Source organism: Triticum aestivum, chromosome 1D (genome assembly GCF_018294505.1).
Source record: "Triticum aestivum cultivar Chinese Spring chromosome 1D, IWGSC CS RefSeq v2.1, whole genome shotgun sequence".
In the NCBI taxonomy this organism is placed as follows: domain Eukaryota; kingdom Viridiplantae; phylum Streptophyta; class Magnoliopsida; order Poales; family Poaceae; genus Triticum; species Triticum aestivum.
The window spans coordinates 368,251,027-368,266,273 of NC_057796.1; the positions used below are offsets into that span (position 1 = coordinate 368,251,027).

The 15,247-nt window shown below is 50.9% G+C and overlaps 2 protein-coding genes across 2 annotated transcripts; one reads left to right on the forward strand and one right to left on the reverse strand.

Moving 5' to 3' along the window:
* The first annotated feature begins 230 nt into the window (after window positions 1–230).
* On the forward strand, window positions 231–1,618 carry LOC123182137 (uncharacterized). Its single transcript, XM_044594610.1, has 3 exons — window positions 231–536; window positions 621–826; window positions 901–1,618. The coding sequence occupies exons 1-3, from the start codon at window positions 441–443 to the stop codon at window positions 1,334–1,336; spliced, it is 738 nt and encodes a 245-aa protein (XP_044450545.1). The 5' UTR covers window positions 231–440; the 3' UTR covers window positions 1,337–1,618.
* LOC123182139 (uncharacterized) lies at window positions 1,516–2,340 on the reverse strand. Its single transcript, XM_044594612.1, has one exon. The coding sequence runs from the start codon at window positions 2,101–2,103 to the stop codon at window positions 1,786–1,788; it is 318 nt and encodes a 105-aa protein (XP_044450547.1). The 5' UTR covers window positions 2,104–2,340; the 3' UTR covers window positions 1,516–1,785.
* Window positions 2,341–15,247: the final 12,907 nt, after the last annotated feature.

Sequence of the window (15,247 nt, forward strand, 5' to 3'; positions counted from 1 at the left end):
GAAATGCTTCATTAAAAAATCTACCAGCTCTGCGAATCGGAGCACGAATTCACGACTAACAAGTCGTGAGCTTACGTACGTGTCCCCTATGCTAGCCGGTCAAGTTGGCATCGAAGTAACCACGTCATTTTCTTCACTGATAAGCTATGATATCAGACATGTCGCGCGTTGATCTTTCCGCATACGACTAGGCGTGATCGTCAGTGATCTTGACCTCGCTTTCCCCACCAGCCGGTGCCAGGAAGGTGCCCGTAACAATGGTTGTTTATGGGCAAAGAATACGCGTGAAGAAAAAACTAATAGCTTGACGAGACGACCTCATCAGCGTCCTCTACCTAAGGCATCAGGCCATTTGCATTTGATCACGCCTCTCAAGTCTACGCCCATCCGTCTCACAGCCTCTCGGTCTGGGAGACATCGGCTCAAAGATTACTGGAGAAATGGAGACGAGCGTGATCGTCCTGTCCGTCGTGGTAGGATTGCTCGGGGTCGGAAGCGCCGTGCTGGGGTTCATCGCCGAGGGCACCAAGCTCGAGGTAAGTACACGCTCGTGTTCATCCATCCATCCGATCTCAAAGAAACTGAGCTGACATCGGGATGCTTGTGCTTGCGGCGCGCAGCGGAATGACATCGGGGTGTCCAAGACCGAGTGCGTGTACCCCGGCAACCCGGCGTTCGCGCTGGGGCTGGTCGCGGCGCTCCTGCTGCTGGCGGCCCAGATCACCGTCTCGGCCGCCGGCCGCTGCTGCGGCTGCTGCAAGCCCCGGGGCGCCGCCTTCTCCGCGTCCAGGCGGAACATCGGCGTCGTCTTCGCCGTCCTCTCATGGTGAGCTCAGCTTCCTTCCGATTCGATCCAGGCGACGACGACGACCGATGAATATGCTGTGTGTGTCCGTGCAGGGTGGCGACGGTGATCGCGGAGATCTACTTCGTGCAGGGCGCGGCGTGGAACGCGCCGGTGACGCGCGAGGTCAACACGGGGTGCTACTTCGTCAGGGACGGCGTGTTCAGGAGGGCGGCCATCCTGAGCATCATCGCAACCGTGCTCGGGATCAAGTCCTACTTCTTGCTTCGCGCCGCTGCGGCCACGGCGGCGGCGGCGGCTGCTGCTGTGCCAGGATACCCGGGGGCCGTGGCGGGGCCGTCGTCGGCGGGCGAGCCCAAGCCCGACGGGATCGCGATGGGTCACCCTGCTCCGATGTACGGGCAGGCGCCGTACGCGCACTACCCTCCGCCTCCGAACGCGCAGGGGTACGGGCAGTACCCGCCCCCTCCAAACGCGCAGGGGTATGGACAGTACCCTCCTCCTGCTCAGGGGTACGGGCACGGACACTGATTCCAGCCCGCTGCTCCCCCTCAGGGTCAAGGATACGGGCAAGCCGTGTAGATTGATCACTGGCCTATGTGCAGGCGTGCTATGTTCTTCTGTCTCTAGTAGAATTCTGCTGCGTAAATCACCACACGGGTCACGGCTCGTAGGCTGTTCCCGTTGTGGTGAATGATGATCGTCTCTGCTTGGAAGTGCAAATCTGAGCTTTGAGATTTTGTGTGGTGTGATTCGCCGATGATGCGACGAATTTTATCGATTTCGTTTATTACAAACATTTCACCACATTTACATGGACGCACGGCAGCACAATTTTGGCAAAACCAAAAAAAGCTTACTGATAACTCTGCTGCACAAACCTAGTAGTACTACTGTCTTCAGAGTTGAGAGAGAGAGCACCATCACCTCTGTAACTCTGTTCCTCTCTGGGCGGTCGCCTGCAACGCGCATCCATCACTTCACAGCGCGGAGCCGCAGAAGGGGCAGAACCGGAACTGCGGCTCGACGGCGCGGCTGCACGCGCCGCACTGCCCCGCCCCCGCGCGGGGGAGGAGCTCCCCGCCGCCGAGGGAGCACGGCGCAAGGAGGCCGCAGTCGCGGCAGAGGTAGGCGGGGTCCTTGCCGGGCCACCGCCACGCCGGGACGAAGAAGAGCTTGAGCACCTTCTCGGTCTCCACCAGGTCGGCCGCGCCGCCGCAGCGCACGCACCGCCCGGCCGCCTCCTTGAGCACCCGCCCCGCGCCCTGCTCCACGCCGCCCACGAAGAAGAAGAACATCGCCGCGCCTCTCGATCGCTGCCGATTTCCTCTGAATTCTTCTCGCGCGATCCCTTGCTGCCTCGGTTCTCGGTTCCGTTCGATCTGATAAAGTGTTGGTTTGATGGCTCGGTGTAGTGTATGTGTATGGATCGCTTCGTTGTGCTTGTAGAGGATGGGGGAAACGGGAAGAGATTTCTGGAGAGCTCGGAATATCGGATTTGGACGGGAATCCTGAGCCCCGGAGGGGGAGGGCCGGTTCTCAGCCCATGGTTAGATGGGCTGAGCAACTAAGTGCCTTCCCATGGACTTTTTTTTTTGTTGGGCAACAGCAACCCTTAAAGAGGCCTAGATACTTTATTCATTTGCATCCAAGAGTGGAAAGTCCACATTTCAACACCGAACTAATCGGTTTGATTTGTAACGGTCATCTTCAAAACCGGTCGCATTAGATAGGTCCCGCAAAACGCATTTAAGGGCGCCGACAAAACTTCGCGATCTGTTCCGCCGAAACACTCGCGGCACCGTAAATTTTACATAGCATCGAATAAATTACACATTTCAATAATATGAACCAAATGGAATCGTAATATAAATTCAACATACAAATATATAAATGGCCCGAAAAGCAATTCACGATACAACAATAGTTTTCATTACAATAAATGTTCAAATTCAATTAATGATTACAACACCAAATTGTTCAAATCTCACACGAATAGAAATGAATAAAAATGGGGATAGCCCCCCCCCCCCCCCCCCCCTAGAGTTGCCACCGATGCTCAATAAGATCGTGCTGGAGTTGGTTGTGTGAATCACAGTTCTCGATCTTCCGGAAGGTCTCAAGAAATGCGGTGATCTCATCTACGTCCCTGGCAGGCTTCACACGGCTACCAACATTGTCATAGTTGTACTCAACTACAAATCCCTCTCATCCTCGATGATCATGTTGTTAATATGTTGTCAGAATCGCAAATCTTCACAATCAAAATACGTAGCTTAGCATAGGTGTTCTAGAGTACATATCCTACCAGAAAAAAAATCTGGAGGCAAAGGAGAAAGGATCAGACATTAGCGAAGAAAAGGGCCTAACCTTAGAATCCTGTTTTTTCAGTCGACATTTGTCTCGTGATTCATATGCATCATCCTGTGTCCCTTGCCTGGTTCAACGCTTAAAAGATTACAGCACCTTCTTCCTCCTCCTCCCTGTGCGCTAATCTACCAGGAAGTGGCGGCCACCCTCTAGTAGGAAAAAGTGGCCACAAATCTGCAAATAGGACGGCGCCGCCCGGGCCACAGCAGCCGCTGCGGTGATCTGGTCGGGAGAAAGTCTGGCAGTCGCGAGGGAAGGTCCGGTGGAGCTTTGGTCCATGGTCATGGCGTCTTGCAGCACGGGAACGGCGAGAGATTAGTGAGGAGAGGGAAAGAGAAGGGGGGAGAAGGGCGCTGGGCACGGCTGACCAGCTGAGGAGGTCGGCGGTGGCTTGCAGGAGCGCGAGCAACGACCGAAAGCGGGGTTGACTTGGGGTGGATGGGGGAAGCAGCGGCGCAAGGGTGCAGCAGAGGGTCTGTAGGCAAGATTCGGCTCGAATCGATCCGAAAATTACGAAGTTGCGGGCGGGGCCGCGCGGATCACTGGACGCGGAGCGCGGATCATTGGCAGACGACGTCTGCTGGCAGAATATTTGATCTGAGACGTCGATATAGATGGCAGACTATTGGCGTAATATAGGCAGTCGGATATGTTTAAGTTGATTTGATCCAAGAGTTGTGGCTATTCCATGTACATTTTGTTATGTGCCTTTAGAGGAATTTACGTTTGCTTTTTTAATACTCCTTCCGTCCGGAAATACTTATAGAAAAAATTGATAAAAATGAATGTATCTATAACTAAAATATGTCTAGATACAACCATTTCTCCGACGAGTATTTCCGGACGGAGGGAGTAGTAGGGTAGATGATGAGCCTGGATTCGTGTCCATATTGTACTTTTGATGACCTATACTTTTCAGGAATCTAGCGTTCAGGAGTCTAATAGTCATGTGTAAATTTGTTATTTAGTGTCAGATTAGTGGAGCTGCTCCCCTGACTTGCTTCGTAGCTCCCTCTCCACTTAACTGTCAGCTGGGTGTGTTGCTTGGATCTTTTGATCTGGAAAAAATGACACACTAGGACGTACACGAAAACTTTCAGGCTAGTTCGTACTCTCTCCGGATAAATATAAGAATGTTTAAATCATTAAAGTAGAAATCTAAACGCTTATATATTTTTTTTACAGAGGGAATACATTACTGAATCCTTTCCGTGCAAAAACTGACAATACACAGTTTGTAGGAAAATCAATGAGGAGCTGAACTGCAGTCTTCCCTTACCGCCCAGTAGTTCCCAATTTATTTTTGGATTTTTATTGTTATTTGGTAAGCATAGCACCTAATTTACAATGAAGTGTATCTATCAATTAAATTGTTTGACCGTTAATACAGAGCACATCCATGTCCATGTCGTCGTGTTGCTCGTCGCCCGTGTTGTTCCCGAGATCCGCCTTGAAGATTGGTGGATCGGCCTCCAGCACACGTCATTCTTTAGCATGTCCACTGATGCTTCTACAGGAAGAGAGACCCCCTATACTTATGTTTTAATTCCACATGGATAACACAATTTTTTTAATCCACATGGATAGTTCTGTAGAAAAACTGTTATTTTGTAGTCTTCTTAACTTGGCTAATGAGTATCCACTCTTGATATGAAGAGAAGTGCATGCACTTGGCTAATGTTTAGGGGCATAAGCATGATCATGTCAAAACTGCATACAAGCACCTAGTAATGTCTCTTGGCCAAGGATCTGACTACCATTCATTAGAACGTGTTAGAGCTATGGATACTGAACTCGCGATATTCCTTTTTGTCCACAGGGAAGTGTTGACTACTTGGACATGCTGGAAAGTGTTGACTGCTTGGAGGTAGTTGCTTAATGCAAACAAAACTGCTCAAACCGCTGTCAATATTTTCTGTCGAGGCGACCTGAATCTTTGAATTTATTGTCTGGATGTGTCTGGATGTACAGTAAAAAATTGGTTAGGACAAGAGGACAAGACGGGGGATACGTCTTGACACCGACGGGGCGCTCTTTATTGAAACAGAGGGCGTTGTGTTTTGGGTCGAAGGCGTGTGGTATTTTCTTCTTCCCTTGCAATGCATGGATTTTTTTTCTTAAAGGAGGAGGACCTCAGGCCTCTGCATCTGGGCGATGCATGCGGCCACTTTATTAATTATTCACATAAGACCTTACAAAATCATACAACAGTAAGACTAAAGCCACCGTTTAACCAACAACTGTCGCTACTCATATCCAGTTGATGAAGGGGCGCTGATAGCCTGGGGCTAATACCAAACAGACATCACAGCGAAACCTAAACATCTAAGTCCTGAGGTCCCAACCAGGACGCCTGCCGGGTATGGGGCACTTACCAGTCTGGCGCACTCCTCAACCAGGACACCTGCCGGGTATGAGGCCGCCGCAACCACCTGCCACCAATCCATCTTCAGAGTTGTAATGTGCATCTATCGTGCCAGGTCTCTCTGCCATCGACGCCACCACAACGTCAGACAGCATCGTCCTCCTGCGCGAGTCCATCCTCGCCCATCGAACTCCGAATCTGCACTGCACCATGCCGTCGAGATCCGTCGCCATCAATGTATAGGATGAAGCACCGCTCCATCAAAGATGCCGTCCGCTGGTGCCGCGAGGCCGAGTGCACCTCCAAGAATGCCGCCCCCAAGGGGGTAACGACACATGATTGCCGCCAACATCCGATCAGCTGATCTAGGGTTTCCCCCGGAGGTATTGAGTGGAGTTGGGAGCTTCACCTCGATGATGCCTTCATGAAGGAAACGAGGATAAGGGCATCGTCATCACCGGCTCCGGCCATCGACCGAAGACCAGGTTTTCACCCGGATCCGTCCCAAGAAATCCACCCGACAACATGTGCACCGTCTCGACTGCCTTCAAAGCCCCAGATCTAGCCGTCTAGATCCAGCGACCAACCGCAACAGCAGTGCCACCGTAGGAGCCCTGGCGCACCGGCCACTGCCTGAGTGTGCCACCACTGGAGCCTAGGAGGAGGGCTCCCACCCCGCCTCGCCAAGCCGCGAGAGCCGCCGAGATGGATCCCGCGCGCTCATCACCATCTCTGATCCGAACCACGCCGTCACAGATCCGCCTTGGACAGGGACTGCACCACGCCATGCCGCCACGGGAAGCCCTAGCTTCACCAGCCGCCACCCTCCAAGGCCGCCACCCCGGGATCCAGACAGAACATCGCCGCTGCCACCGGCCATGTTTCGTCGTCGCCGACCGGCCAAGCCGCCGACCACTGCGACCTCCGCCGCCATGGCCATGCAAGCCCACCGAGCAGCCGACACCACCAGGTCTTCCACGAAGCCCGCAGCTCTGCCGCCTCTGCCAACAACAAAAATCCGTCAAGCAAACCGGAAAGTAAAATTTTCTCACCCTCTTGCTTATTTAGACCCAAACTTTCTTTTGAAGACGCAGCAGCACGAAGCTCGCCGTACAACCCGGCACAGCGGCCAGGTAGTTACCTCCGCCGGTTTACCGAACAGTCCGGTTCAGAAACGCCGATCAGAGGTCTCTTATCCCATTGATACTTCATGCCCAAAAGCAGGTTGTTTTCGCCAGCCTCTTAACCCGTCTGATTCAAATTATCAGGGTACTTCTCACTCATCCTCTGGCGAGTCTTCGGCCACACAGCTTCCACCCCTCAAAACAGTTCCTGGGTGAGTTATGCACATGTCTTTATTCTTGATATGTTACCTTTTCATACTGTAATGATCCTTATGTCTATCTTTTCGCAACGCCAAGTCAAGACCCAGCAAGAAAGCTCGGTTGAACAAAACGGCTGATGATAATGTAGCTGCTGAACCGGAAACAACTCCAGATCTGGAAGAAACCGACGCTGAGGCAATGCTTCATGATCCGCCGCTTCAAGACCATGATTTCCTTGCTGAACAAGTGCAAGTTGATACTACAAGTCATGCAGACCGGCCAGCCAGCCCTGTCCGAACTGGTGACAAACCGGTCAGTCCAGCTAAGGACACTAATAAACCGCCAACTCCGGCAAGAGCTGCTGATGAACAAGATGATGACGTTATGATTACTGCCACTGGACACTCCACTCCAGGCAACCTTGTAGCTTTGTCAAAGCATACTGCCAAGTATGATCTCTCTGCTATCGGCAAAGGCAAATGGAATGCCGATTTTATCAAGCTTCGCCCACCTCAATGTTCAAGATATTCACTCTGGCTTCTTGAACCGTCTGTATACCAGCCGTGACTATGTAGCTAGTTTGGTAAACTTGATGAAGGAGCGATATGAGGTAACTACTGTTTTTCTCCTTTGTCCAATTGTAATTTATCGACTCCTAGTAGCCCCCAAGTGACGGTTTATGATACCAATCTAAACCGGGACTTTTGTCATAACTTAACTTTGTCTATTTAGCCTCCAGGGACCGGATTACCTTGTTAAGATGAACCGGTTCCTTAAAATTTGCCATACTGCTCTTTCGCCGGTATAGTCCCCAAGGGTCGGTTTAACTTTATAAAGATGAACCGGGACTGTAGAAGAATTCCCGTATCAATAGCTTTTTGAGCAAACACACATTAGCCCCCAAGTGCCAAGCTTAATACTTGTATTGTGCTTGGGACTTGTAAAAATTTCTGAGTAAAAGCAAATATGCATTAGCCCCCAAGTACTAAGGGCATAACTTGTTATGTGCTTGGTACTTCAAATATGTACTGTCAACTCATTATGTATCTGTCTCTTTACAGGCGGAGCTGAGCAAGAAAGGAACGCCAAACCGCTGATCTGCAAGAGAACATCAAAACCCAGCAAGCTGAAGCCTCCAAAGCGAAGGAAGAGTTGACCCGCGCTCTAAGCACTATGGAGAAACTGAAAGAGGGTTTCAACAAAGAGCGGGCGGATTGGGAGACTGAAAAAGCCGCTTTGATGAAAAGGGCTGAAAACGCAGAAGCCGCTCTTAACCCGGTGGTTGACGAGCTGACTGGTGTAAAGCGGCAAGTGCATGCTATGACCGCTGCTGTGTTTGGTAAGCATCTTGCCTTTAATACTGTCAACATATCTTCCCATGCGTTGCCGGTTTACTGATGTTTGCAATGATGCAGGAACTCGCATTAGTCATCTGGGCTCTGATGTTCAGAAGAAGCTGAAGGCTGCCTATACGCTGATAGAACAACTGTATACCGGCGCTCAATGAATTATCTGCACCGCTTCTCACAATAAGCCGCCCCCGACGTTAATCAAAGATACCTTAGATAGGCTATCTATGCTGCCTGCCCGGGTAGAAGAGCTGAAGAGGTCTGCTGCAAGGGCTGGCGCTCTGACCGCGCTAACCCGGGCAAAAGCATGGGTGCCTGATCTTGACTTTCCTGCCACGTCAGCCCTGACGGGTGGGCCCCACTTGTCATAAACATGTTTAAATCTTCTAAACTGGTCATTTTCTGAAAGTGGTAGTTTTTTTTGCCACAGATTAGTATTAAAGTGGTAGTTTTTGGCACAAATTTGTAAAGTGGTAGTTTCTAGGCACGTTTTCATGAAATGTGGTAATTTTTGGTTAAATACTCGCATGCATGCATGTATTGCTAGGTTACCATATTAAAACGGAATTGATAACGGCCGAACGTCGGATTATTGACGTCTCGCGCCGAACGACTGTTTCATCGTCGGATCTGAGCATAGATCTTAAAGTGGAAGTCCACGGTCACGTGCGACTGAAACCGTTCGGTAAAAAGTTTTCTCATTCCGAACGAATCCCCCGACCGCACTTCTTTCTTCCCCTCCTTATCCATTCCTCTGAAACACATCGCACCCAGCCAGAGACCGAGGCGGAGGCCGACCGCCGTAGATGCTCGCCGGCGAGAAGCACAACCCGGTGTGCTCCGGGTCCCGTGCGAATGGCTTGAGCTGCCATCATGGGCGCAGGCCGAGGGCTGCAGCACCTTCACGGCCATGCCTCCATCCACGCGATCCTTGCCGTCGCCAAGCTAACCGCCGCCGCCGCCATCCGAGGCTTCCATCGCCGAGCTGACCATATCCGCCGTAGCCGAGCTGCGTCTCCTCCGTCGGGCACCTTCGCACCCGTCGTGACGGCGCTGCCCTTTTCAGGCGATGGCGTCGTCCCTTGCCTCGGCGCCGACTGTCGGTGTCAAAACCGGCGGATCTCGGGTAGGGGGTCCCGAACTATGCGTCTAAGGTCGATGGTAACAGGAGACAGGGGACACGATGTTTACCCAGGTTTGGGCCCTCTCTATGGAGGTAATACCCTACTTCCTGCTTGATTGATCTTGATGAATATGAGTATTACAAGAGTTGATCTACCACGAGATCGTAATGGATAAAACCCTAGAAGTCTAGCTTGTATGACTATGGTAATGAATATCTCCCCTCCGGACTAATCTCTCCGGTTTATATAGACACCGGGGAGATCTAGGGTTACATAGAGTCGGTTACATAGAAAGGAATCTTCATAGTTGATCGCCAAGCTTGCCTTCCACGCCAAGGAGAGTCCTATCCGGACACGGGTACAGTCTTCGGCCTTCGTGTCTTCACAGCCCATCAGTCCAGCCCATGGATAACAGGCCGGACGAGGACCCCTTAGTCCAGGACTCCCTCAGTAGCCCCTGAACCTGGCTTCAATGACGAGGAGTCTGGTGCGCAGATTTGTATTCGGCATTGCAAGGCGGGTTTCCCCTTTTCCGAACTCCAAGATAGTCTTCGGATGTAATGATTGTATCCGGACCTGTACACACAACCGCAGAGAGTGTAATATTCCACGAGTCTAATCCGCTGACAACTTTTTGCAACATGACATCACGTCTGCCCGGTCATTATTTCGAACCGTTTTTCAGCTGCCGTTCCACGTTTCGAGACGTGGTTGCCATTGGCACGTCTTGTCAAAGCAGAGATCGTGTCCTCTTATTGCGGGATTCTCATTAATACGGGCGTGGGTAACCCAACTGTGCCGTTTACACAACCCTTGGGAATAGGCAAGCTTTTAGGGTGAGTGGGGAGGCGCTTGATATTCGCGGCCTTTATAAGGGAATAAGGATTCCCTTTCTTCACCCGCGCCCTTCCTCTCCCTCAGCCCTTCCGTCCTTGAGCTCCAGGGCCCAAGCTCTAGCTTTTCCCCGTCCGAGAAAGCACTCCAATCATGTCCGGATCTGTAGCTAGAGGCAAGTGGATGGCCTCCTCCGTCAAGAAGAAGGACATCAAGGAGCTCCGGGAGGCCGGATACCTGGCCAAGGAGATTGTTCACCGACTCCCGGCCAAAGGACAGGTCGTCCCTACCCCAGAGCCCCATGAGAGGGTCGTGTTCCTCACACATTTCGTCTACGGGCTGGGATTCCCTCTCCACCCGTTCGTCCGTGGACTGATGTTTTACTACGGGCTGGACTTCCATGATCTAGCCCCCAACTTTATTCTCAACATCTCGGCATTCATTGTCGTGTGCGAGGCCTTCATCCCACCTCGCTTCGGCCTATGGATGAAGACCTTCAATGTGAAGCCGAAGGTGGTGAGCGGCCAACAAGCAGAGTGCGGAGGCGCCATGGTGGGCAAGATGCCCAATGTCACCTGGCCCAAAGGCTCCTTTGCGGAGACGGTGAAGGGGTGGCAATCAGGGTAGTTCTACATCACCGAGCCGCGCGACACCGACTGGACGGCGGCCCGCGAATTCCGATCCGGAGTTCCGATATGGCTCACCTCCTGACAAGAGAGGGTCCTGACCTGGGGTTCCTCAAACGAGCTGACTGGGCTCCAGACGTGCGTCCAGAACATGATAACCAGGAAAATCAAGCTTGTCAATGTGATCCAGGTTATGCTCATTCGTCGGATCCTTTCGTGCCAATGCCGGACTTGCTATTTGTGGGAATACGATCCGGCCAAGCACCAGACGCTACTAGAGCTCTTCGGCACGACACACGAAGACATCTGGAAAGTGCTCTTCAAGGCCGGCGAGACGCCACCGCCCACGACCGAAGATCGCGGGCTTAGCTTAAAATGCCAGGCTAATTCGGTAAGTTCTTTCATGTTTTCAGGTTATACCCTTTACTGGCATATTTTGAGGAAAGAGTCTAAGCCTTCCTATCAATGTTTTCAGGCATGGATCGAGATAGCGGGGCGGATTAACTGTCCGGCTCCGCTACCTGAAGACTAAGAATTCCCATTATTGACGAAGATGCTGTTTCTGTTGGAAATATGCCCTAGAGGCAATAAAAAAATGGTTATTATTATATTTCCTTGTTCATGATAATTGTCTATTATTCATGCTATAATTGTGTTATCCGGAAATCGTAATACATGTGTGAATACATAGACCACAACATGTCCCTGGTGAGCCTCTAGTTGACTAGCTCATTGATCAACGGATATTAATGGTTTCCTGACTATGGACATTGGATGTCATTGATAACGGGATCACATCATTAGGAGAATGATGTGATGGACAAGACCCAATCCTAAGCATAGCACAAAGATCGTGTAGTTCGTTTGCTAGAGCTTTTTCAATGTCAAGTATCATTTCCTTAGACCATGAGATCGTGCAACTCCCGGATGCCGTAGGAGTGCTTTGGGTGTGCCAAACGTCACAACGTAACTGGGTGACTATAAAGGTGCACTACGGGTATCTCCGAAAGTGTCTGTTGGGTTGGCACGGATCGAGACTGGGATTTGTCACTCCGTATGACGGAGAGGTATCTCTGGGCCCACTCGGTAATGCATCATCATAATGAGCTCAATGTGACTAAGGATTTAGTCACGGGATCATGCATTACGGTACGAGTAAAGTGACTTGCCGGTAACGAGATTGAACAAGGTATTGGGATACCGACGATCGAATCTCGGGCAAGTAACGTACCGATTGACAAAGGGAATTGTATACGGGATTGATTGAATCCTCGACATCGTGGTTCATCAGATGAGATCATCGTGGAACATGTGGGAGCCAACATGGGTATCCAGATCCCGCTGTTGGTTATTGACCGAAGAGGCGTCTCGGTCATGTCTGCATGTCTCCCGAACCCGTAGGGTCTACACACTTAAGGTTCGGTGACGCTAGGGTTGTAGAGATACTAGTATGCGAAACCCAAAAGTTGTTCGGAGTCCCAGATGAGATCCCGGACATCACGAGGAGTTCCGGAATGGTCCGGAGGTGAAGAATTATATATAGGAAGTCCAGTTTCGGCCACCAGGAAAGTTTCGGGGGTTATCGGTATTGTACCGGGACCACCGGAAGGGCCCCGGGGGTCCACCGGGTGGGGCCACCTATCCCGGAGGGCCCCATGGGCTGAAGTGGGAGGGGAACCAGCCCCTGGTGGGCTGGTGCGCCCCCATGGGCCTCCCCCTGCGCCTAGGGTTGGAAACCCTGGGGGTGGGGGCGCCCCACCTGACTTGGGGGGGGGGGAGTTTCCCCCCTTGGCCGCCGCCCCCCTGTAGATGGGATCCCAGGGGCCGCCCCCCCCCCAAGGGGCCTATATAAAGGGGGGAGGGAGGGCTGCTGTACTCTAGCTCTTGGCGCCTCCCTCTCCCTCCCGTGACACCTCTCTCTCCCGCTTGCGCTTGGCGAAGCCCTGCCGGGATCCCCGCTACTTCCACCACCACGCCGTCGTGCTGCTGGATCTCCATCAACCTCTCCTTCCCCCTTGCTGGATCAAGAAGGAGGAGACGTCGCTGCTCCGTACGTGTGTTGAACGCGGAGGTGCCGTCCGTTCGGCACTCGGTCATCGGTGATTTGGATCATGACGAGTACGACTCCATCAACCCCGTTCACTTGAACGCTTCCGCTCGCGATCTACAAGGGTATGTAGATGCACTCCTTTCCCCTCGTTGCTAGTAAACTCCATAGATGGATCTTGGTGATGCGTAGAAAATTTTAAAATTCTGCAACGATCCCCAACAGTGGCATCATGAGCCAGGCCTATGCGTAGTTACTATGCACGAGTAGAACACAAAGCAGTTGTGGGCGTAGATGTTGTCAATTTTTCTTGCCACTACTAGTCTTATCTTGTTTCGGCGGTATTGTGGGATGAAGCGGCCCGGACCGACCTTACACGTACGCTTACGTGAGACAGGTTCCACCGACTGACATGCACTAGTTGCATAAGGTGGCTAGCGGGTGTCTGTCTCTCCCACTTTAGTCGGAACGGATTCGATGAAAAGGGTCCTTATGAAGGGTAAATAGAAATTGGCATATCACGTTGTGGTTTTACGTAGGTAAGAAACGTTCTTGCTAGAAACCTATAGAAGCCACGTAAAAACTTGCAACAACAATTAGAGGACGTCTAACTTGTTTTTGCAGCATGTGCCTTGTGATGTGATATGGCCAGAAGATGTGATGAATGATATATGTGATGTATGAGATTGATCATATTCTTGTAATAGGAATCACGACTTGCATGTCGATGAGTATGACAACCGGCAGGAGCCATAGGAGTTGTCTTTATTTTTTGTATGACCTGCGTGTCATTGAATAACGCCATGTAAATTACTTTACTTTATTGCTAAACGCGTTAGCCATAGAAGTAGAAGTAATCGTTGGCGTGACAACTTCATGAAGACACAATGATGGAGATCATGGTGTCATGCCGGTGACGAAGATGATCATGGCGCCCCGAAGATGGAGATCAAAGGAGCAGAATGATATTGGCCATATCATGTCACTATTTGATTACATGTGATGTTTATCATGTTTTGCATCTTATTTGCTTAGAACGACGGTAGTAAGTAAGATGATCCCTTATAATAATTTCAAGAAAGTGTTCCCCCTAACTGTGCACCGTTGCGAAGGTTCGTTGTTTCGAAGCACCACGTGATGATCGGGTGTGATAGATTCTAACGTTCGCATACAACGGGTGTTGACGAGCCTAGCATGTACAGACATGGCCTCGGAACACACGCAATACACTTAGGTTGACTTGACGAGCCTAGCATGTACAGACATGGCCTCGGAACACGGAAGACCGAAAGGTCGAGCATGAGTCGTATAGAAGATACGATCAACATGAAGATGTTCACCGATCTTGACTAGTCCGTCTCACGTGATGATCGGACACGGCCTAGTTAACTCGGATCATGTTTCACTTAGATGACTAGAGGGATGTCTATCTGAGTGGGAGTTCATTGAATAATTTGATTAGATGAACTTAATTATCATGAACTTAGTCTAAAATCTTTACAATATGTCTTGTTGATCAAATTAATGGCCCATGTTGCCCTCAACTTCAACGCGTTCCTAGAGAAAACCAAGCTGAAAGATGATGGCAGCAACTATACGGACTGGGTCCGGAACCTGAGGATCATCCTCATAGCTGCCAAGAAAGATTATGTCCTAGAAGCACCGCTAGGTGAAGCACCCATCCCAGAGAACCAAGACGTTATGAACGCTTGGCAATCACGTGCTGATGATTACTCCCTCGTTCAGTGCGGCATGCTTTACAGCTTAGAACCGGGGCTCCAAAAGCGTTTTGAGAAACATGGAGCATATGAGATGTTCGAAGAGCTGAAAATGGTTTTCCAAGCTCATGCCCGGGTCGAGAGCTATGAAGTCTCCGACAAGTTCTTCAGTTGTAAAATGGAGGAAAATAGTTCTGTCAGTGAGCACATACTCAGAATGTCTGGGTTACACAACCGCTTGTCTCAGCTGGGAGTTAATCTCCCGGATGACGTGGTCATTGACAGAATCCTTCAGTCGCTTCCACCAAGCTACAAGAGCTTTGTGATGAACTTCAATATGCAGGGGATGGAAAAGACCATTCCTGAGGTATATTCAATGCTGAAATCAGCGGAGGTGGAGATCAAAAAGGAACATCAAGTGTTGATGGTGAATAAAACCACTAAGTTCAAGAAAGGCAAGGGCAAGAAGAACTTCAAGAAGGACGGCAAGGGAGTTGCCGCGCCCGGTAAGCCAGTTGCCGGGAAGAAGTCAAAGAATGGACCCAAGCCTGAGAGTGAGTGCTTTTATTGCAAGGGAAGTGGTCACTGGAAGCGGAACTGCCCCAAATACTTAGCGGACAAGAAGGCCGGCAACACCAAAGGTATATGTGATATACATGTAATTGATGTGTACCTTACCAGTAC

What these genes read in the sequence shown, in the direction of transcription:
- LOC123182139 (XM_044594612.1), bottom strand. Translation starts at nt 2,103, where the DNA reads ATGTTCTTCTTCTTCGTGGGCGGCGTGGAGCAGGGCGCGGGGCGGGTG.
- LOC123182137 (XM_044594610.1), top strand. Translation starts at nt 441, where the DNA reads ATGGAGACGAGCGTGATCGTCCTGTCCGTCGTGGTAGGATTGCTCGGG. An exon ending in CCGAGGGCACCAAGCTCGAG is followed by an intron (nt 537 to 620) that starts GTAAGTACACGC and finishes TGCGGCGCGCAG; the next exon opens with CGGAATGACATCGGGGTGTC. An exon ending in GTCTTCGCCGTCCTCTCATG is followed by an intron (nt 827 to 900) that starts GTGAGCTCAGCT and finishes GTGTCCGTGCAG; the next exon opens with GGTGGCGACGGTGATCGCGG.